Source organism: Centruroides vittatus, unplaced genomic scaffold (genome assembly GCF_030686945.1).
Source record: "Centruroides vittatus isolate TY-2023 unplaced genomic scaffold, ASM3068694v2 scaffold_435, whole genome shotgun sequence".
In the NCBI taxonomy this organism is placed as follows: domain Eukaryota; kingdom Metazoa; phylum Arthropoda; class Arachnida; order Scorpiones; family Buthidae; genus Centruroides; species Centruroides vittatus.
The window spans coordinates 2,592,278-2,615,955 of NW_027122708.1; the positions used below are offsets into that span (position 1 = coordinate 2,592,278).

The following is a 23,678-nucleotide window of genomic DNA, read 5'->3' on the forward strand; positions in this document are numbered from 1 at the left end:
AGAAGATTGTTTGTTAATTCCATACATGTAGACAAGAGCAAAACACTAGCTTTTTCTGCTTCCTCCAAAATAACTAGTTTTTACCTTTTGGACAAATAAAGAAAAACAATACACTGACTGATAGAGGATGTACTGAATATTCTAAAGTCATTTCTAAGCAGTGATCTGAGGTGGAAGTTTTTTATATATAAAAATTGCATTATAGTAATATTAACAAATGTACATTTTTATAAATTCCTTTTCTCCTTTTATCATCCTGCTTATTACCTGAAATAACAATCTTTTGATAATATATTATTAAAAACAAAAACCTTAATAATTCCAGCATTAAAAATATTTAATAAAAACATTTTTGACTGTTTTAAACAGCCTTCATCAGTTAAAACGAACTCAAAAACAAAAAGAATGCAGAAAAAATAGAACTCAAGCAAATATTTAAAATTCAAATTAATTCCAAAGTAAAAATGCCGTTCTGGATAAGAAAATAACAAACTTGCGCATGCGCAACATATCGGAGTGAGAATAAAAATAAAACAAATAAAAAATTGCCACAAAAACCTGTCTATTGCAAGAAAAAATGTTATGTACTGCGGTAAAACGATCTCCAAGCCGTGGACAAAGCATCAGCGTCTCTATGGTTAATACAACCGGTGTTAACGTGGGCTTTGTAGATTTCTAGTTTTTCTAAATATTTCAGCATTTGTTTGTTGGTCGTGGCCTTAATAATAGACGCTTTGACCCAATGAATGTCAACATCTTGATGTTTAGCGAAAGCTGCTAGTACAGTAGTATCCAAGCTTTTATTAATGGAGTATCTATGCTCCTTAAGCCTCTGCTTTAAATGCCTCATAGTTGCACCAACGTATACCAGATCTGAATTAAAACGACGATCCTTTAATGGTATAGAATATACTCGTTTTAAAACTCTGGTTTTCTTTTTTCTTGTCGTTTCTTAATAATCGATATATTGTAGGGTTACGTCGATATAACAATCTTAAGTTGTTGTTTTTGGCTACTTTCTTAATCATTGTGTGCAAGAAAGGAAAATAATTAAGAATCACTTTTCTCCCTTGATTCATAGGAGGAAGCTGCTGATTTTTTGTCCTCTGAAACCTGTCGATAAGTCTATCAATCTCCTTACTCCGATACCCATGTTGTAATGCTGTAGCACGAATGTAACTTAGTTCCTTATATGTGTCAATAACACTGGTGCAATGCGTGTGAGCACGCTTGATCCAGGCATGGAACGCTGCGTATTTAAAATTCGTCGACTTGACAGAATTTTTTGGTATAATTATAGGCTGATAGGTGGGTTTTCTATAAATGTCCGTCCATATTTGACCCTCTTTGCATGTGATTGAAAGATCAAGGAAATTTACATTAAAAGCACTTTCTTGGTCTAGTGCTAAGGTCAAACCATATTGGTTTTTGTTGATTTCATGAAGGAACTGCGGAGCGCTACTATCATTTTTCCAAAGGATGAAAACAACATCTACATATCTTGTATAGAAAACAATCTGATGTTGAAAGATGGGTATGATCTTGCTTTCCAAATGCCGTAATACAAGTTCACATAAAATAGAGGACATAGGGCTCCCCATAGGCACTCCTCTTTCTTGCAAGTATGTATCATCTTCAAACTCGAAAAACGACATGTAACATATTAAATTTGCAAGTTCCAAAATGCTGGTATGGTATTTCGCTGCATTATCTATATTAGCAAAAAGAAAGTCCCTCAGTTCACAAAAACACGGCGGTAGTCTTATAGATGGAAACAAGGATTTAAAATCCATCACTGTCATATATTTGTTATCCTTGAGTGTAATGCTGTTGAGCTTTTCAACTAGTTGTACTGCGTTTTGTATAGCAAAGGGGTATTCTTGAATCTTCGGCTGGATAAACTTGACAAGCTGCTTCTCAAGGGCAAATGTAGGGGACCCGCATTTCTCTATTACCGGGCGTATTTGGCAATTAGGCTTGTGCGTCTTACCAAAAGCGAAAATTCTAGGCGTTTTTGGAGCCTGTAAAACTGAGTTATGCATCCGCAAAATACGAGCCAACGGGGTTAACGAGAATTTCTTGACTTTGTTGCAGCGATTCCATATATTTGTCAGGAGCATGTTGACATTCGGTGGTTCTGATGTAATCAAGTAATTTATGGTTGTAGGAGTCACGCTTAATAAGGACCACACCTTTAGACTTATCCTCTTTAATAAGTACTACATCATTCATTTGTAGCCATTTTTTGTTTTTGTTTTTAATAGTTAATTTTCCAGTAGCTATTTTTGTTTATTGCATTTGATAATATATTTACTTTAACACAAAATATTAGTTGTTCTGATTGTCATACATGTGATAGCATTATCTGCATAGTATTAACAAGTGGTGTATATAGAATCAAACAGAAGTACTTTCAATTAATTGGCAAAATTTACTAATGCATAACCAACACCAGTATTAAATCAGATATTCATTACTGCATTTTTGCATTTACCTCTCCAAGCAGATTTTGGCCATTTCATGTTTAATCTGTTAAACATGAAATCAAGTGAAGGGAAAGATGATTGACTGGTTGTTCTAGTCCTCATGTAGTCTGAGGGGTAAAAGAAATTGTTCATATCGAAATAGAAATGACATGATTTGATAATTTTTTACTCAAAAAAATAAGCTCTGAAAATTCTCTGTACATAGACAAAATGCCTTTTTTTTTTACCAGTAATTTTACTGGCAAATAGTGGTACCTTGCATATAGAATGATTGATTGATTTGATTTCCTGGAATGAATTAAATTTGAAATTGAGACTGAAATCAGTTTTTCCCTTTAGAAATAATGGAAAGTGAGTGAATCAATTCCCAGACCTTAAAAAAATACCCACTTTCAATAAACTTAAAACCAGCAAATACATACAATTTAAGGTAAAAATAGCATATACCCTAAAAAATTAAATCATAAGCAATAAATAAAATATGTAAATTCTGTATAATAAAATGAAAATTTGCATTTATTGGTTGCACACGGCTGCTACTGCATCTTAAACATAACTGTCAATCTGCCACTTTTTTAAAAGCATGTTTGCCTAAATTGTGGCCCACCGTAATGTTACACGCGATCAAAGTGGCCCGCGAAACAATTTGGGCTGGCCAGGCCTGTTTTAGAAGCTTATTTTAAACTTTATTCAAAACAAAATGTGAAGTAAAAAATCAAATGGAAATGTTTTCAGATAAAAAGCATATTGGATGCATTGTGCTTTGAGTTTTAGAGAGGATATAAATCATAGTGAAAAAAATTTGATCATGTCAAATGTGGTTTTAAAAGTTCCATTCAGAAAATTTTGAACTGGAGTAGAACTCGTATGATCTGCCCTAAAGCTGTTGAAAAAAAAATTACAGGACTGAATTGTTTTTTAAAAAAAATGACAAATAACATGCAATATATATAACCAAACATATCAAAAAAAAAGCAAAAACACTGAAAATACATGAGCATAACATGAGAGTGAGAGATACTTGGGTTCATAACAGATTTGCATTTATACTTGAAGTACATTTTTTTCAGTGCATGCAGTTTGAACATTGAAGAATTGTTTGAATTCCAAAGCAAATTTTTGTCAAATTTAGCATTCAAAGTATAAGGTACTACTGTGTTAGATTTTTAATGTCAAGTCTACAGAAGCATATGTATGAAAATGAGAAATTTTTGTAAAGTTGTCTTCAATGACTTAAATAATGCAGTTAAAATTTTTTGTGGTACTGTTAATTTGCAACTCTGAATAATCTCTCTCCACTTTGTTATCCATTATAATCTTTCTAACTTCTATTTATATATAATGTTTTGCAATGCTTGCTTATGTAAATATATTTTATACTGGAGTTTGCAGTTTACAATTAAATGGTCATTTTAATAATTTTATCTTGCTCTGTGGTGAATAAAATTGCACTCCTCTCATTAGTTATTTTACTTAATTATTCATGATGATGATCTCACAGTTACCAATTTTACTTTAAAACTCATTAGATAAATTCATTCAATGGCTGTTAAATTATTTTTTTTATACTTCATACAAAAGGCAGCTATTTTTGTAAATGGTACTTTAATTGTTCATTCTAAAGTGCTTAGGGGGAGAACTGTCTTAGCAACTGCAATGTCAGATAGATTTTTCAGTTTCAATATTACCCTAAGATAAGCCTTTTTTGAATAAAGGCATTTCATTTGAACTTTGATTTTATCAGAAGGCTTTAGATACAAACAGTTTAGTTTATCTGTATTTTAGACAGCATACTTTTCAAGATTTCTAATTGCAAATAAAAGTAGAATCTTAAACCTTATTTGATAAGTTTATTCATTACAAAAAAAAATAATCTTTGGAATGTTTTCTTAATAGTATTTTGAGTACCTGACCTTCTGGGTAGAAACATTTTATTGATTTTTAAAGACACTTAAGGAAAGTCTGTAGTCTTGTTTTCAATCCACTCAGGCCATACTTCTCTATTATCAAGAATTTCAGACTTGACTCTCAGCCAAACTCTTGGTATGGCAGGAATGGAAATCCCATGTTTGAATGACATGAAACAAAATAAATTAGAGCAAATGAATGTTGAGTGTGATAATTTGTAAATGGTAGCCTTTTTATTTTATTGCTAATTTACACTTCATAAAAATAATTCTAATGTTTTGTCATGAAACGTGGCTTTCTAGAACTAGTGCTTGAAGTAAGAAATGCAAAAAATAACTCATCTAATTGAAGCTAGTCTGTGACTTACTTTTTCTTATGAAAGCTTGAATTGGTTGATAAACCTTAATCCAGGGGATGTGGTTTTTTGATTAGCTGGTGTAGGTGATTTGTTTATAGATCAGCATATTAGTACTAAATGTGTGCTTATTGCAGACACACTCAAATTTTGTCTGTACATAGGCCATGAAAACTGTCTTTTTATATTTTGAGTTCAGACCAAGAAGTAAGTAGGCTCCATTTGAGTCAGGGCTGATTAGTATTAGTATGTTTGAGTGTACTTCCTAAGTAACTTTGTTACTGAATTAAAAGAAATTACAACAGTATTTACTTTTAATTTTATGTTTTGACTTTTTATTATAAGTCTAGTAATCTCTAGATAGTGACAAAGTCGTATCTGCTTCAACTCTGCCTGTGTCAACTTAAGTATTAATAATTCTCCTTATCAAAGTTTTAAATGGAGTTTCAAAGTACAGTAGAAACTTGATCTTACTGTGACTTATTTTTCAGCTGTTCTTTAGAAAAAAAAATGATCATGTGAATATCATAAGAGTACATACATTAACACTAAATGCTTCCTTGAAAGCCTTTATTTCATAATGTGCATGCACTATTGACACTTCTGGATGTTTTTACAGATAATACTGTTAATCTGTCTTCTGAAAATAATCAAGGTACTTGTTTTCAGTTGAGGATTTGAGGTCTTCACTACAGTTTTAAAGTTTGAAACATAAACACACATTTTTTGCCAATATTGTCATTACTGCTGTTATACATAATGACCAGTTTTATAACTGTACATGAATACTGTAGAATCTATAGTGAAATTTGAAAACTGATTGCAAAGAAAGTAAGATTCTATCACCATTTGTCCAGTAATGGCTGCCAAGGTACCAAAACTAGAATATTCTCTTACTGTCATGATGGGACAAAATGATCTCAATAATTTATATATATATTATGTAATTTTTATATATAAATATATTGTAATTTTTATGTAAAATATTACGTAATTTTTTTTATAATTTATCTACAGATATTCTCAAAAAAAGTATGCAAGCAAAAGTAAAAGATTCTAAATGCAGTAATGTTAACACTAACATTTTTCACTAGTCCCTTCATAAATTAAATATCAACAAAATAATTTCATAATTTGTGATAACCAAATGTCTAGTTTAGCATAGCCCAGATAAAAACAGTTCCAACTTTCAGATATAAAACATTTCTAAAATGTCACAGGTTTTTTTAGCTCCTGGGAAAAATTCTCAATATTTATAAAATCATTTAAGATAGGAAAGTTTCTAAAGTTACAATTCAGAGGGATAGATAATATTTAACAAGGCCTATAAATATCACTTTTTTTTTATAAATTCAAAGTTGCACTCTAAAATATAAAGTACATTGAACTAGCCACTATATAACCTTCATTTTCTTTATATCATTGCTGTTCAAATTTACACATTTGTCTGGCAAAGTGTAGTCAATACACCCTTGAAAGTCTTTGCCTACAAGCAATGGCACTACTACATAAAAAATACTTACTTAGAATTAAGAAATTAGTTCTTAACCTAGAGTTACATTTTGAAATGGTTTAATCTTTCTTCAATATATATTATTTATTATTATTTCTTTCTTTTAAAATAGACTAACTTCTTTCAATATTTAAAACAAGGAAAAATAAGTCAAATGGAAACTGCTTATTTTCAGCATTTTAAAATTGAGATAAGTTGCTGGAACTCTTGCTTTCTTCATGACATTCATCTTAAACAAATCTAATTTTTTTTTTCTTCCTGGAGGTAAGAGTGGGAAAAAGTAATTTATTAAAATATATTGAAGAAAGGTTGAAGACACTTGAAAAAGAATTTATAAGAAATTTAAAAGTTCCAATTTTTCCTCCATAAGAGGGATGTAAATTTTTTTTGTATAAAATGTTCAAGAAGACTTCCATGTCTACAACTGGAAAATGTATTCACTTAGGATGCAGTTGAGAAAAACTTAGCCCTCGTATGTATACAAATTTGATATTTTTTAAATAAGGTCCGTTTATGAATGAGAATAATGCGCAATCAAGGCAGTACGCATGGGCTTCTGCTTCGAGCAAGCATGGCGCGCGTTTTGACGCCATTTGTAGCCATATCGTCTGTCTGTAATCTGAGCTGTAGAAGTTTAAAATGTTTAAAAAAATTGAGTCTCCCGCCGACTGTGAGATGCGATCTGTTATTCGATTCTTGAGTTCAAGAAACTTGGCAGCAGCGGAAATTCACCGTCATATTTGTGAAGTTTACGGTGATAATGCTATGAGTGACAGTAAAGTTCGAAAATGGGTAAGAATGATCAAGGATGGGCGAGTTAATGTGCATGATGAGCCACGCCCTGGCCGACCTTCTCTGATTTCTGAAGATTTTGTTCTTGATGTGGATAACAAAATTCGAGAGGCCCGACGATTCACGATTTCAACGTTATCAATTGAATTTTCACAGATTTCAAGATCAGTCTTGTATACCATTTGTTTCGGAGAAACTGAATTATCGAAAATTGTGTTCTTTGTGGGTTCCAAGTTTGCTTTCTGACTATCACGAAACAAAAAGACTGGACAGTGCTTTATCGTATTTGACTCGATACAATTATCCACAAAGTCCAGACCTTGCACCCAGTGATTTTCACTTGTTTCGATACTTAAGAGTTCCTTGGTGGTCAACGGTTCAACGACGACGAAGAAGTGAAAACTTCAGTCATGGATTGGGCTTCTTCACAGGCGGCAGATTTCTTTGAAGTCGGAATTCAAAAATTGTTGAGCGGTATGACAAATGTTTAAACAAAAATGGAAATTATGTAGAAAAGTAGATAAAAGAATGTAGAATATGGAAAAAAATATATTTTAATGATATTTACAGTATTTTTCTTTTTTATTAAAAAACAGACCTTATTTAAAAAATAGCCTTTGTACAGTTTCATGTCACTGCATGCATGCAGGACATTGCTTCTTTAAACAGGAATTTTACAATTTTCTTAAGTGGCAAATTTTCTGGTAACAATGCTTGCGATAAATGGTATGTATTGATAGCATCTGTCATAACTTGAGTGATGCTGTCTTTATGTATTATTGTTAAATTTTAGTACAATATTTGTTCATCCATGGTTTTGTTTATGGGAATTATTTCATTTTTCTTTTTACATAGCAAAATGGATGAAACAGGCTATATCAAATAGCTAAATAAATACTGTAAGCCTAATTCCCCATAATATAGCAAAAACATCATTATTACAGTGAAATGTTAGTATAATGAAATTGTGGGTACCATTGGAATATTTTAGTTACACTGAAATTTTGTTATATTGAAATAGTCAAAAAAAAAAGGAAAGTATAAAAGAAATTTATTCATAATAAAGGAATCTCTTCAATTTTGAGAAAAAATGTTTTAAATTCAATTTATATCTATTATTATTTATATGGAACCAAATTTCAAAAGGTTATATTAAATAGAGAATAAAAATTTATACTGTAATAAATTACCAAAAATATCACAAGCAAACAACTAAAATATCAATATAGTAGTATAGATTAGTTGAAATCCTGCCTCTCCAATTGTTATTTCTGCTAGAAGCCATTATTTTCTGCTAAAAAGTCCGATTTAAACAAACAAAAATTAGTTTTTTCAACTAATTTTGTACTGTGACAAAGCATTTCAGTAGTCTCTCAGCGTATCTTTGTGATTAATTTATTTCCTTTTGTATGTTATCTAATATTTTATTTTTTCTCTTCCAAAGAAAATGGCTTTTTGTTTTTCTCCATTCTTTTTCTTGTAAACTTAAAAGGAAATAACTAGAATAATAGCATCAAAATGAAACCATAACTAAGGATTAAAATTAGTGTCGCCAGACTGTTCTACATATTCATTATTTACTAAAAATGATTTTATTCATTTATAGATTGTTATAATGAAACGTTCAGTTTTAACAGTTTTAAGTTAAACATTTTTGCCTTGAGCTGAATAGGAAATTAACAAAATTTACTTTAATCCCTTTCTAAACTGGTATTCATTACACTGATATTTCACTATATATGCTTTTTTCCAATAATCTATATTTTCATTTCTGCTGAATTTTTTTTTTTACACAATAGAACTATGTTATCGTGTGTCTGCCTTATGTTTACTTTGAGAACTGTTAGTTTCTTTTTAATTAAAATATTGGTGCATAATTAAAATTTTTTTTTATTTCAGTTGTAGCCGTTTTCATGCAGTTGTTAGGCTTATTTTGCGAAATGAAGTTTTATAATTTAGAACAAAAAGTTTTGTTCTAAATTATAAAATTAAACTGTTCTGAAAGTAAAAAACAATGTTCTTAAAGCAAAATTTTTGCTTCATCTTGCTCACTATTTTTTATTGCTGAAGAGAGTATATAAAAACCTTTCTGGGGATTGTTTTAATTTACTACTTCAGTAATTTTTATCTGTTCTGAATTAATGTTGATTTTTGACTTCATAGTTCAAATTTATAAGAAACATATTCAATTTTATTCTGTATAAAATGTGTTTGAACTAATTCAGCTTGTCAGATGCAGCCTTAAATTCATTCAAATAGAACAAATTAAAGGCTTCTCAAACATTTTGAGAAAATAGACATTGATAGAAACACTACTTTTCATGTACAGTTATTTCAAATTAACATGGATTTCAATAGTTCAAAATCCCATTAGTTTGTAACTGTACTTTTGTCCCGGCTGAGGATAGAAATTTACATGTTAAGGAATTTGGTAGTTCAAAATATAGCTATTTTGTAATTCAAAGTGAAAATTCTGTCTAAACTGTGATATGCATATGTTAACTTGTTCATTTTAAAGTGTCTTCACATTATGAGAGAACTATAACCAAGAACAACTCTAATCTGGTCAATATGGTTTTGCTTTTACAGTAACATATCTTCAGGTGTCACCTTACACATGGACTGTCCCTTGTTTTCCTCCTATCTTGTAAAATACAGCTGGTTTTTGGGATTGCAAGATTGGGCTACAAGTAGCAGATTGAGATATTTTTAGGACTAGGCTACTATATTTGGGTGGCTTATTACTTTTTGGGCCACTTTAAAGATAATTTGGGCTACATTTCAAGGAATTCTGCTTTGCTTTTTATAAAACCTGTCTGGTGACCTGTGAGATTTTCACTGAACATGCTGTTTACCTGCAGCTTATTAGTATTATAATTTATAATAAATGAAAATAGTGTTCTGTAGAAGTAAGTAGCCATATTCTCTTTGCTTAATAAATTACATCAGTTAAATGGCATTTGACATATTGTACAGAAATATGTAAATCTTGAATAATTTGAAGTAGCAAATATTTCATTCCCTGAATTTCAAACTAACAAAGATTTCTTGTATGTTTTGAATTATTAACACCATTCTTTTTGTTTTGTTAAGAGAAATATTTATTAGCCAATAGCAAACAAATGTAATTATTACATGAAATTATTGAAATAAAAATATTTTTCAATTTTTCCTTCTCTAAAAGGATATACAAAAATTTTTTTCACTCCTCCTAAGAATATGGATAACATTTCTTAACTGGACTATTAACTCCTCATTATTGGAAGTTGTATGAAAGCACTTAATTTTTTTTTTAGTATTTAATATTGTTTGACTATTATTGGCAAAACTATTACTTTGGATTTTTACATTTTAATATCAAACTTTAGAGCTGAATTTTGAAACTGTTTTATAAAATTTATTCTAGGTAACACAGCAAGAGCTAAAGACTATTGCAGATACGATGCGGACCAACCCAGCAGCTTTCAATGAGACGGGTATCTATTTGGGAGGTGAAAAATATTTTTGTTTATATGCTGATAATTCACTTCTTCGGGGAAGGAAAGGTAGCTCAGCATTAATTGTTGTAGCCACTAATACATGTAAGTATGTTTTGAATTAGTCTTTAATGAAAAAAATTTTTTTCAAAATTATGACTAAAGTGATATAAAATTTTTGTTTTTTTTTAATTTTTAGCATAAAAAACTGATTTTACTTGTTGTCAAACATTTTTTCAGGTATAATTAGTGATTCTGAAAAAATTTCAATAGGACTAGACCCAACTGTTTGTGTATATAGTGTCTGCAAATGATTGCAGAGGTTTTGCCAATATTTTGATCATATTAGTGATGTAGTGATCCAAGTTTGGATAATATAAAACGAGATTGAGATTGATGTTATAAAACAAGCATCTCTTTTTTGTTTGAGACTGCACAAAACCAGGCAATTCATCTCAGTTTGCAGCCAATTTCTTTGCTGAAGAAATTGATGTGTTGTACCTTTCTGGATGCACTTTAAAATTTGGCTCATGCTACAACTGAAGAGCCGGATTTGAGACGATATGCACCATCGGCCCTGCAACACATCAAAATTTATATATTGAAAAATAGTACATGTTACAAAAATAAATATCTAGGTATATTATTATTAAAAATAAAACAACGTATTTCAATATGTAAATTAACTGTTAATTAATTTTGTTATTTAAAGTTTGAGGGGGCCCTGCAAAAATATTCATTTGGGCCTCGCACCTATTAGATCCAGCGCTGTGAAGAACAATAGTACAGACTTAGCTGCTAATAGAATCTTTCACATTCCTATATCAGTGACTAATGGAACACTAGACTTTCAAACTAATGGATTAGTTGTGTTGGGTAATGCTTTTCAGCTGCTGTTGTATTCCCCCATGTTCCTAGTTTAAACCCTCAGTCATATAAGATTGATTGTACCAGTCTGTGCTGCCAGATTGTTGGCTTGCATCAATATTGTCTTCTCTTGAGTTGACAGGAACACGTTGCATTGTTGAATAGAAAGCCCATGGTGATTTATTGAAACAGCTGCAATCATTTGTAGACACCATGTATGACAAAGCAAATGCTACAAAAAAATCAAATTTAATAATTTTAATCTGTTCCTATAATTTGCTATAATTAGTAAACCTAGAGTTTTTTAAACAAATTTTGGATTTTTTTTTGTCTTTAAGAGTTTGTTTTTTAGAAGATACAAATCTGTATTAGAAAAATTATCAGTTTTTTTTATTTTGAATTCAAAAATAAGTAAAGCCAAGTATACATCTACAAGCATTTTATCAATACAAATACAATATTCAATCTGGCAATGTGTATCAAAATTACACTAAATGTTATTCCAAATAATTTCAATATTGTTGATTTTTGGAACATGTCACACCACATGATGTTCTAGTACTTGTTGTGCAGGGCTAACAAAGTACCAAATGCATCCTAATTTGGTTAATTTTTGAAATGAGGAATTTAGTGTGCAAAAAAGTTTTTTTTTAATTTGGATTTAGTTTTGGATTTACTTATTTTTAACAAGTTTTAATTTGCAATTAACTCTGTTATCTGTTGCTATGCAAACTAGTCCATGACAAGTTATCTGGTCAGATGTACAATTGAGGAAATTGATGGCTTTTTTTTAATTACCTATTTTCATTTTGTTTATGAAAGATTATTAGTATTCTGCAAGAGAATGGTTTACTTTTTCATTGTTTTTTAAAGGTAAAATGAAATTATGCTAGTTCAAAAAAATTAAATTGACAGTGTTTGATTGTGTGATCAATTAAAAAATATGCTGTAAGACTACATAAGGAAAATTTGTTAGCATTGTAATTTGTACTTTATTTTGTGGCTATGTGTGCATGTTTGTATTTGCCTTTTTTATATATAAATTTTTGAATTTCTAAAATTGTAAAACACTTCAAATCAAATTTTGTTAACACCCTAAAAAAGAAATTATATTCCGTATAAATTGGCATATGAAAATTGGTGTGTAAAACGTCATTAGATATTGTGCAAAGTAACAACAGCTCCATGGAATCAATTATGTTGTCCACAGAATGGAAATTGCAACTGTTCATAAGTTTTCACAATCGTTTTGTGCAGTTGCTTAGCAGCATAATTTTATATACTGAAGGAGTTTGAAAAATATAGACAATGGATTTATTGAAAATCAAGTGGCAGGAGGAAGAAAGCAGATGACATCTGCTCATGAAGACTAGTTGCTGTTCTTACTTTCAACTTAAGACCATAAGAAAATTGCAAGAGAAATTAAATATGATCTTTAGCCATGAAAGAGGGTCCTTCAATTCAAGCAGTTAGTAATTAATTACATGAAAAAACATTTGTGGCAGATTAGCAAGAAAAAGCCATGCTTAACTCTTACTGATATGAGAAGTGCAGTTCACTAAGAAATATATAAAAAAAACTGGAATTTTGGAAATATTGTTTGGTCTGATGAATTAAAATTTGAACTATTTGGACACAGAAGAAAACATATATACAGAGACCAAAAGATTAGCCTTAAGCTGTTGTTGTATTGGAACAAATGTGTGGCATTGAATGTTAACAAACTGAAATTTAATGCTAAAAAGGAGGAGTGTAATCTCTCACAAAAGTTCAAAATTCTTCAACAGAACAATCACATTGTCATTCTACACGTGACCCTTTTGATGACTGTTGTAAAACAGTATCAACCATATTCAGTAATCTGTTGTGGGGAGAGACTGTGGCACATTCATCTCAATACTCCCACTCGTCGAGATGTGTGATTACAATAAACATAAGGGCATAAATAGCACAAAAAATCAAAATTTTTTTTTAATACATTGGTACTAATAAATTATCAAATATTGGTGTTCAATATTAGATTCACAAGCCATGATATATTTTGACAATAGTTGGATTGCTTGAGCAGCCAAGTTACTTCTCAGATCTATCAGGTGCATGGGCAAATAAAAGGCTGTTACAGTTTAGAACATAGAAGTGACTTTGTTTATTATGACTTAAAATTACAGTGACAATAGATATTAACATTTTACACTTTAAGTAAAAATTGAACAAAAATCAACTTCTATTCATCTCAACTGGAAATCTCAGATTTTTCTCAAACATATTTTCTAGCTTATATTCAAAACTCAGTAACTTGAAACTAGAAAACAATGTGTGAGAAATATGAACAAAAAATAATTACCGAAGAGTTAAGTAGCTTAATGAAGTCTTAATCATGGCTCTGTCTAGTATTAATCCAGTTCAGTTGTGATACACTAGGAAAGAAAGATAAACTGTATTTTATATATATATATATATATATATATACAGTTTATTATTATTGTTAATGCACCTTTAAAAATGTCACCCTCTCACATGTACCACTTCAAGACTGCATGCCAACCACAAAACAGTGGTTTATGGAAGATAATGAATTAGTATGGAAAAACATGATAGAAACTAAGATTGAATGGACCAGTTGCTAAAGTTGTGTTCAACAGTCACAATGCATGGTCAGTGTCACTCACAAAATTGTCATAATTGGTGGTTGATTGTAACTTGCATAGTGTGACATGCCAACCACATGCACCAGGTGCATGTGATGTCTGGTCATGTGTGTTTGGTGCAAAAACCAGTTACTCAGTCACATGCAATATTTGGCTTGAAGTGGAGACAGAATTCTTTCAGCAGTGTTTATAGCAGAAATTCAGAATTTATCATGTCTTTTTGGGACAACAAATGCTTATAGAAACCAAATTTGAAAAAGCAAAGATTTGTGTGAACCCCTTTGCTCCAAATATGAAAATTTCTGAAAGGAGGATTTAAAAAAGTGTGAGAGACTGTAACTGCAATCTATTAAACAATTCAACACAGCATCTTATCACTTATTATACTCAATTTGTAATTAGCCTTCAGTAGTTAGGTTCTAGATGAATTTGCTGATTATTTTCTATGTTCAGTGATCTGCCTGCTTGGTAATCCATGTTATTTTCAAATGGGATAAAATCTGATGCCATTGAAATATCTTCATAGTTTGTACTTTCTCAACTGATGATAAAGTAGGTGAAATTAGCTTTTGTTTTTATTCTATAATCAGATAAACCAAAGAAATTCTATTTTGATGATGCTGTTTTCTTCAGTGTAATAAATTCCATCAGTGCTGCTACTTCAAAAATATATTTTGGTACTAAATTTTTGTGGTGTGATTCTCTGCTGTCAATACATATCACTTGTGAACCACTAAACTGGGGTCGCAAATGGTTGTTTCCTGCAACAACTGACTACACCAAAACCACAAAATAAACACAGAATGATGGTATGTGAGAGTTGAGCCTAAATGCTGTTAAGTAATACCTATAAAAATTGAATAAATTAATACAATTATATAAATTATTTACCTTTATTAATACAGTATAGAGTAAATACACTTACAAAACAGTGGGTGATCGGTTAATGAACATAATCTGTTTCGAGACTTTGTTTGCCATCCGAATTGTTCGTTAACCGATTATCGATTTACTGTAAGTTTTTATGGAAATTCAATTAATTTGTTCTGGAAACTCCAAAAAATAAAAAATATACACTTTTTTACTAAACTTATTTACATGAAATAGTAAAAGTACATATACACACTCTTGCATTTTTATTAGTCATGTTTTTCTGTTTGTGGGGGTTAAAGAATATGTTTAATATTGATTGCTTTTCTCTCCATGATTTTTCAGAAGTAATTAATAGCATTGTAATTGTAGAGATCCCCAAGCCTATTAACCTCAACCTGGTTTGGATGCCGTTCTAAGACTGTTGTTCTGACATCCTCCCACTACTTCAAAAGATCTTTAGTAGCAGATATCAGCATTAATCCTTTTTTTCAGAAGAAAACATATCTCGCTCAGTTTCTTGGTGTTCTGTCGTCAGATCAGTTTCAGGTTCCGTTATGAGCTCTTCAATGTTCTTTCTCAGATGTGATTTTTGTTACTCCTTTAGCTGCTTGAGTCTTCTTGATTATACTGTATTTTTCTTAGATAAGATTGAACTGTGGCCTACTGTAGACCTGTTCAAGCCATACTGCCCACAACATCTGCACTTCTTGTCTATTATACTCTCACCTTTCGAAAATAAAAACTGATGCAAAACTTAATGAGTGCCTGCCCGCCAGTCCTTCAAATACTATAAAAGAATTGTTTCTGTCAGAAAAATAAAAGGCAGGAATTACAAGGGGGAGTTTCAAAGTTCAAAGGAATACTATCCGATCAGTATAGACTGGGTTGAGTGTCTATGTCGACGTCTCCCGTGCTCCGAAAAGTTTCGAATTGTTGCGTGAAGACAAGGGAAGACCAATTGGTATTCATTATTTTACATTGTTGCTTCTTGTGTTTGTTCTGTGAGGTGTTTGTTGTCTGAACATAAAAATCTTTTGCGAAAGTGTTTGTTAACCGACCACCCACTGTATGTAAAAATATTAAATTTAAACTTCAATGGGTTATGTAAAATAAATTTATTATTATTATTAAAATATGAAATCTTTTTAATTTTTATTCTCTGTAACTACTATGTTTCTTTGTTAACCTGACTTTTTACTGCTTGCCTGGCATCATTAATGGAAGAGATGTAGTTAATGATCTCTGAGCAGTGATATTAGATTAGACTGGTGAACTTTAAACACAGAACAACACTGAGCTAAGATTAGTTTATTTCTGTTTTTGTCAGGACCAAATTTGAATAAAACTGGCCTCAAACATATGAACTTTAAAATATAAGCAAAAAAAGTCCTACAGTTTTGGGTATTTTATTTACAACATTAACATTACTCCAGGGGCCGTATTCTGGTCACCATCTCTCGTCTCTCACAAGCCACAGTGAGTCTGAAAAATATCTTTCATAGTGCCTACGGGGCAGAGTTAAAAATATCCATATTATAAACATGTAGTATTTGAAACAGCAAATAATTCATTGTAACAGAAATTTGATTTTTTATAAAGGTACTTTGTTTTAGTATAGCCTTCATTTTCTGAATTTTTAAAAACCTTTATCATCATGACTATTTTATTAACTAATTTTTTTTTGTGTGTAAAAATCTATTTCAGTGCAGCTTGTGATGAAGGCAAATGCTGATGATGGGGCATTACTATTCAACTACTGAATACACCGGGTTGCATATATAAAAAACCTTCTTACTTGAACCAAATAACTGGAGTAAATTGTTTCTTAGGTGCAAACATTTTTGACAACCCTTCTGGGCTCTTCTTTAGGTATTCCAAATCCGTTGCTAGCTATTCTTTAAATTTTAAAGCGTTTTTAGAACGTATTCTATTCTGTATTCTTAATGCAGAATAGAATATGATAGTTGCTCACAATATTTGAATAAATTTTGGAATGCGTGCGCATTTAGAATACGGAATAGAATACGTTCTAAAGAAGCTTTAAAATTTAAAGAACAGCTAGCAACGGATTTGGAATGCCTAAAGAAGAGTCCAGAAGGGGCGTCGAAAACATTTGCACCTAAGAAACAATTTACTCCGGTTATTTGGTTCAAGTAAGGGGGCATTACTACTCTACAGCAAGACAAATCAGAAAATTTGTCTTGCTGTAGAGTCTGTCTTGCTTTGTCATATCCTACTTCAAATCTACACCAGGGTTGCCAAACTTTTTTTTATCGTCGACCCCCTACAACTTTTCTAAACCCCACATTGACCTCCACCAAAACGTTTGGTGGGGGTCAATGTGGGGTTTAGAAAAGTTTGTGTTACAAGTGAAAAAAAGCTCTTACTATTTTAATACATTTCTTTTAATTTTACATTTTTTACATTTATTGTATATGTTTATAATAATTTTTGTAACTGGCAATCAATGAGACAGATAATCCTTGATGATCTTTTGCAAGATTAGCTATATTCGGTTCGAAATTTGTAAGTTTTGGTCATTTCATCGACCCCCGATAATGTGGTCGATATCGACCACTTTGGCGATCTCTGATCTACACTCACTAAGAATTATGTTCAATATTACAACATAGTAAGAAAAACAATTCTGCATTATTAAGCATAGATGGCCTGGCTTTTACGAGGTGGTATCAAAAAGTTCCAGGACTGGTTCCATTACAAAAAAGTAATTTCCTTATTTATATTTGGCTAGCATTGCCTTCAAAGTACTCCCCCTGTGCATTGAGTGAGACACTACTTCCAGCATATCTGCCACTTTTGTCAAGCACTTCCTGCAATTTGAGTTGGATCTCCACCACATTTTTCAAAATTGCAACCATTTTCGTCTTTGGGAACAGAAAAAAATCTGAGCTAAATCGGGCAAGTACGGTAGATGAGGAAGAGTTGTGATATTGTGGTCTAAAAACTGGCATGTTAGCAATTCTCTGAGTGTGAGTGCATTGTCATGGAGGACCTAGTTGTGTTGGCTTTAGAGTTGGTCTTTTGCCAAATGTTCTTCTTCATTGAACATTGCAGTAAAACTCAGCATTGACAAACCTGCCCTTGGGCAAATTTATGGTGCACAACCCCATGAATGTTAAAGAAACGATTTTCATTCTCTTGGTTGCGCTCGTGACCTGCCTTGCCGCCTTTAGTTGTGGAGGTGTTGGGCTCTTCCACAGCAAAGACTGTTTAATCTTCAGGTTGTAGCCATAGATCCATAGAAATACAATGTCTCATCCCCAGTGATCGTCAAGAAGTTTGGGTCATCCACAACCTGCTGACTAAGATCCTCACACACTTCAATACAGTGAGCCTTTTAGTTCCAGTGTCAGAATTGTCTGGACTGTCTCGTACAAGACATTGACGATGCAAGCAATGTCTGCAATGGTTCTGATGATCCTCGTACACAAGTTGCCTAATTTTTTTTTTTGACTGGATTGCGGATGGTTGACTTTACATGTCATTGTCTTCCAGCGATGTTCTGCCATCCTTGAAATGTGCATGCCACTCAACACCTTGTTCTACTTATTGCAGCGTCCCCATAAGCCTGCCAAATCATTACGAAGGTCTCCTTTTCAGTTTTGCCAAGTTTAACACAGAATTTGACGTTGGCTCTCTGCTCGATTTTTTGGCGTCCAAACTGAAATCGCAGATGGGCCCATGCACTTGGTCACTCAACTCTGCATAGCACAAAAACCATTGTTCACAGAATGACATCACTTTGCTTACAAATTTCCAACGGTCAGTACTTCCCACAGCTGCCAACACATCTCATTCTGCCCTCTGTTATCATGCTACAGAACCAGTCCCAGAACATTTTTGATACCTTGTAAGATTTCAAATACATATAGGGCTTTCCCCAAGCTTAGCATCCAATCTCTTAATAAGAAAAGTGGACCATCTGTCATTTCAGCTGATATTGCCAAATTGCCATTACATAGTTGCCAATATGGTAATTCCAGGGCTTAAAGTGACTCGCTTTTTTAGCTTTTTTCATAGCTCCTCTCTTTTTTAGCTTTTTCTGAGAAAAACTCACTTTTTTAGCTTTTTTTCACTTCCCATGTGAAATTTTTTTTTCGTAAATGCGCTCAGGAGCGAAATAGCAACCAGCACTTCCTCGTATGCCTTATGGACTGTGCGCAACATGTTAAGGCACTGTCGTACACACATGTAGTGTACTACATTTATATAGACTAACAAAACAAGGAGCTTCCCAAAGCTTGATACTCTGCACATGCTGTAGGAATTTGCACGTGGGTTCTCCTTGCTTGTATCCTTGTGAAATACCGATCTCCGCAGCGCTTCGATATAATCACGCTGCATTAAGTCAAGTACACTTCTAGTTCGGCGTTAAGAGTGATTTTTATACAGCATTATTTTTAGCATTTGTATTTATTTAAGCACAGTGGACAAAAGAAAGAAATAGATTTTATTTAATACTAACAGTAGAAACTCATGTTTTAGCAACGGAAAATCGTATAGAACCCAATACTTTCTGAAGTAAGTTGCTAAGCAAACTTCTTCCCAACCGCCTGCTATTCTTTAGCTTAAACGATGACATTTACTCGTTTTTGACTACCGTAGAAAAACCGAAAAAATAATTGTTGAGCAATAATAAATTTGATTTCTACTGTTATTATTAAATAAAATGTTGTAGGACACTCGTTTCAAAGCTTGCATCTTTCTAGCACTCTGTAAAATTAAAGATCGAGCAAATCTCGTGCCAGGAAATACAAGATTTTAAGCTAATATCCTAAATATTAATAACTTCTGTAGAGACAATCTTTAGACAAAGACAAAAGTTTGGTTTTAAGTGGGTGCTTATATATTTGGCATGCACCATGGTTTTCTGCATTCTAACGGTGTCCTTCATTTTCCATTTCGACAAACTATAAAACTCTTCATGCACGTGCGCATTCGAACAGCTGCAGTCAATCCGGCACCAAATTAAAAAATTAATTTGCAAATATTTAGCGTCGAAAAACCGCTATTTTCACTTTAATCTAGCTTTTCGATATGCTTCTAGTCGAACTCAGTCAAAAAAATTAATTTAATTATAATTTATTGAAGATTTTAATATTTTAATATTAGAAAGTAATTAGCATAAATTACATGGTGTCATGTCTCATCTTCGCTCCCGTTCAAGTTTATTGTCCTATACATGCGCCGATGTTCGTTTTTACTTCTGCTGGGGTTTTATTTCAACCTTGACCATTTGGTTACGCAAAGTGGGGAGACGGGCATCATGTGATTGCGTACCTGACTTTTTACAAGTTTCCTTACCTCGAAAGAAACTTATATTTTTTCTTGATTTTAATTATTATTAATTAACTTTTTTGATGGATTCTTATATCGTATTATCTAAAGTTGCAGATATAAATGCGTAAAACTTAAAAAATTGTTTTTCTTATATTTTAAAATTCAAAAATAAATTAAATATCGGAAATTCTAAACTATGCTATAAGTACAGTGTGTTTTACATTATCATTGCGAACAGATACAGCCAATTATTTTATAAACATATTTATTATTTCAATTTTTATAAATTATTTAATTTGATGTAACGTAATCAATTAATTACTGTGGCGCGTTAACACGGGCGTAGCCAGGAACGGGCATGGGTGGGCACACCCCCCCAGTTAATCTGGTGCCCCTCCCCAGAAAATTACAGCTTCTACTAGGCCCCCCATAACAACGCATTAATTAATATGGAGGCGAGACTCGATTCAATTACTTTTTCATTTCAGACATTAATTACAGTGTTATTTTAATGTAATTTAATACATAATGTATGTTTATTATAATTAATAAATCTATATAGGAATAATATCTGTGTCTAATAAAATAAAGCAATTATAAAAATGAAAAGTGTGCGTTCCATCTCAATCTTTTGTGAGCGAAATTTCATGATTTTAATTTTTAAAAAATGAGATTTTTATTTATAATTTGTGTAATTTGATCTATAAGAGCAAAAAACTAAACTTATCAAATATCAACTCTCTGTAAATAATTTCATTATTTGCTTATTAATGTCAGATTTGTTAAATTTCATGGGATTGTATTATTTTTCAACTTGAGGGTAGTAGAAAGCTTTGTATATTTTCTCCCGTGAAAGTAATAAACTCTGCCAGTTCCCCACGGTGAAGGACAACAAACTGCTAAATGTTTAAATCATTTAAAAAATATTGATAAAATTACCAAATAAATGATTGGGTCACAATTACTAGTGGTATTGCTATATAACAGACATGGGCAAATGAGACTCCGAGAGCTGCATGCGGCTCTTTTTGAATTTTATGTGGCTCTTGCTGAAAGTGTTAATTTCTGCTTTTTATTATTATTTTTACAGTTTTATTTCCACAATTTTGTGAAAATATGTTTATTAAAAAAATTCAATACTTGTTCAATATTATATAATAAAATCCAGGTACAGAACTGCAGTACAGAATAAAAAAGTACAGAACTGCGGCTCCCATGCATTTTGCAAAACCTACATTTCGGCTCCCACTGAACGTTTGCTTGCCCACCCCTGCTATATAATGAACATGCAACCCACTGATTCTGCCAGAAGTTTTTTTTTTCTTCTTTAATTACATTTTTTTTATGAAGAAATCAAAAAATGTACCTTGAAATAAATGGCATTTGAAATTTGGCATGTTATATGGAAACACATTCTGGTAGTTATGTTACTATTCCATTTGCTTTGCTGTGTAATGGTGGGAATTCTGTATGGGGCACATGAAAACTTAATGCGGGCCTGTTCTGGCTTAATGCAGTCTTACTGGTCACTTTTCTGGAGTATAAACTCAGCCTAACTATTTTCATATTTAATCTTATCAGTCCACTTAATAATCAATCTAATATCATATGCAATGTTATTGATACAAAATATGTGTTCGTTTGTGTTTTTTTTTTTAATAACGCCTGTTTTCGTTCATTTTAACACTATTAGCTTTTTTAGCTTTTTTTCAGTGTGAACTCTTTTCTCACTTTTTTTTTTATTGCCATGACTGCTTTAAGCCCTGTAATTCTAAAATTTCCAAAATTGTCTGGTATTTATAAATAAACATTAATTTTTAAATATTTGAAGATTAATAAAGAATATTTTTAAAAAGCAAGAACAAAAATTAATGACAAATAGCATCCATTCTAAAGGTGGTAAATCACTGAGGTTGGTAGCAAGCTGATAGGTTTTTTTTTTATTTAGTAGTTGAGTTAGTCAGTATTAATCCATACAATTTTAATAAAAGATTTACTTAGTATTTTAGAATCTTTGTTTATACACTAAGATAGGAAGGCATCTGCATCTTGAAGATGGTGCAACGAAGGTACAGTGCACCAACTCTTAGTAGGTGCACCATACCTAGTTGTGAAGATGAAGATATCACTAGGCCACCTTTCTTGTCATATAAACATGACATCTCATGCTGATTTTCTTAGTTACATTTGTTTAACATTTCATTTATATAACATAGTTTAAAAAAATCTCAAAATAAAAGTAATTACACAATAAATGTATTTAGAAGGAAAAACAGTAAGTATACATTGAAATCATTTATCTTTTGAAATTGAAAAAATATGTTGATAGGATTCAGGAAGAGTGTGAAAAGATGAACATTGAGTTTTTTTAAGCAACTCCTCTGTTGCCTAACCAGACATGGAATACAGGTGTGTAAGGTTCCAGGGTTGCTCAGTACTCCCCATCTCGCATCAAGATGACTGGTAAAGAATAGGCAAATGCCATATTTACTCGCATATAAGATGATCTCGCATATAGGACAAGGCGTGATTTTAGAGATCAAAATACAGAAAATTAAATTTATTTATACACTTCTAATTTTATTTTGTTTAATCACGAATAAAATATTATCAAATGCACATATTGAGGCAAACAACCATGTTTGCCTTAATATGTGATGGATGGAAAACAAAAGCAAAACATTATAAAGCACTTGACTCAGCAAAAGTTTATTTTTTATGATTTCAGAATGTAATCATAAAAAATAAACTGTTTCATTAATGATTTTAGAAATAATGAGGAACTATTTTCTGCAGACGAATGAGATGCAACATGGTTTAATTGGTGGATGTAAGATTAAAGCAATAAACAAAGGAGGGGGTCTCTCTCAATTTGTTTACAGTATGTGTCAGCTTTGATAGACTGTAGAACTATAATGGTAGCATGAACTATACATAGTTCACAGAAATTATTGCAAAAACACTTTTGTGATTATTTGATGTAAAACCCAATCTTAAAAAAATAGTTTTATTTGGAACTGGAGTACAAGGACTGGCATCAGTACAATGCATGTGATAAGAATGGACTTGAGGGGACAAAGACTATATGGGGGGGGAGTTGCCGGTTGGCCACAACACAGACACTTGCTCACACATACAGGATGACCTAGGTTTTTGCAACAGTGAAAAATGAATGAAAACTTCGTGTTATATGCGAGTAAATATGGTATTCTTTACATATTTTCAAGTTCACACTTTTCATTTTGCACCTACTAATTTCTTTCGCAATCTGTTGTTGATAACCTTTTGCAATGTCTTTTCTCATTTGGAAAGTTTCCTGAAATGGGGCTGCATCCTGATGGCTAGGATTTTGATGTTCAATTTATTCATCTGCTTTCAATTGCTGACTTCTATGTGTACTTCCATTAGTTTAGAATACAAGGGTTGTTCAAAAAGTTCCCAAACTTTATTTATTACAAA

At 31.7% G+C, this 23,678-nt stretch overlaps 1 protein-coding gene across 1 annotated transcript in view; it reads left to right on the top strand.

Annotated features, from left to right (window-relative positions):
- Nucleotides 1–23,678, top strand: part of LOC136989107 (profilin-like) — a 44,391-nt gene that overhangs the window by 13,776 nt on the left and 6,937 nt on the right. The window contains exon 2 of the mRNA XM_067287214.1: nucleotides 10,461–10,635. Coding sequence (XP_067143315.1) covers nucleotides 10,461–10,635 — 175 coding nt within the window. The remainder of the gene's footprint in view (nucleotides 1–10,460; nucleotides 10,636–23,678) is intronic.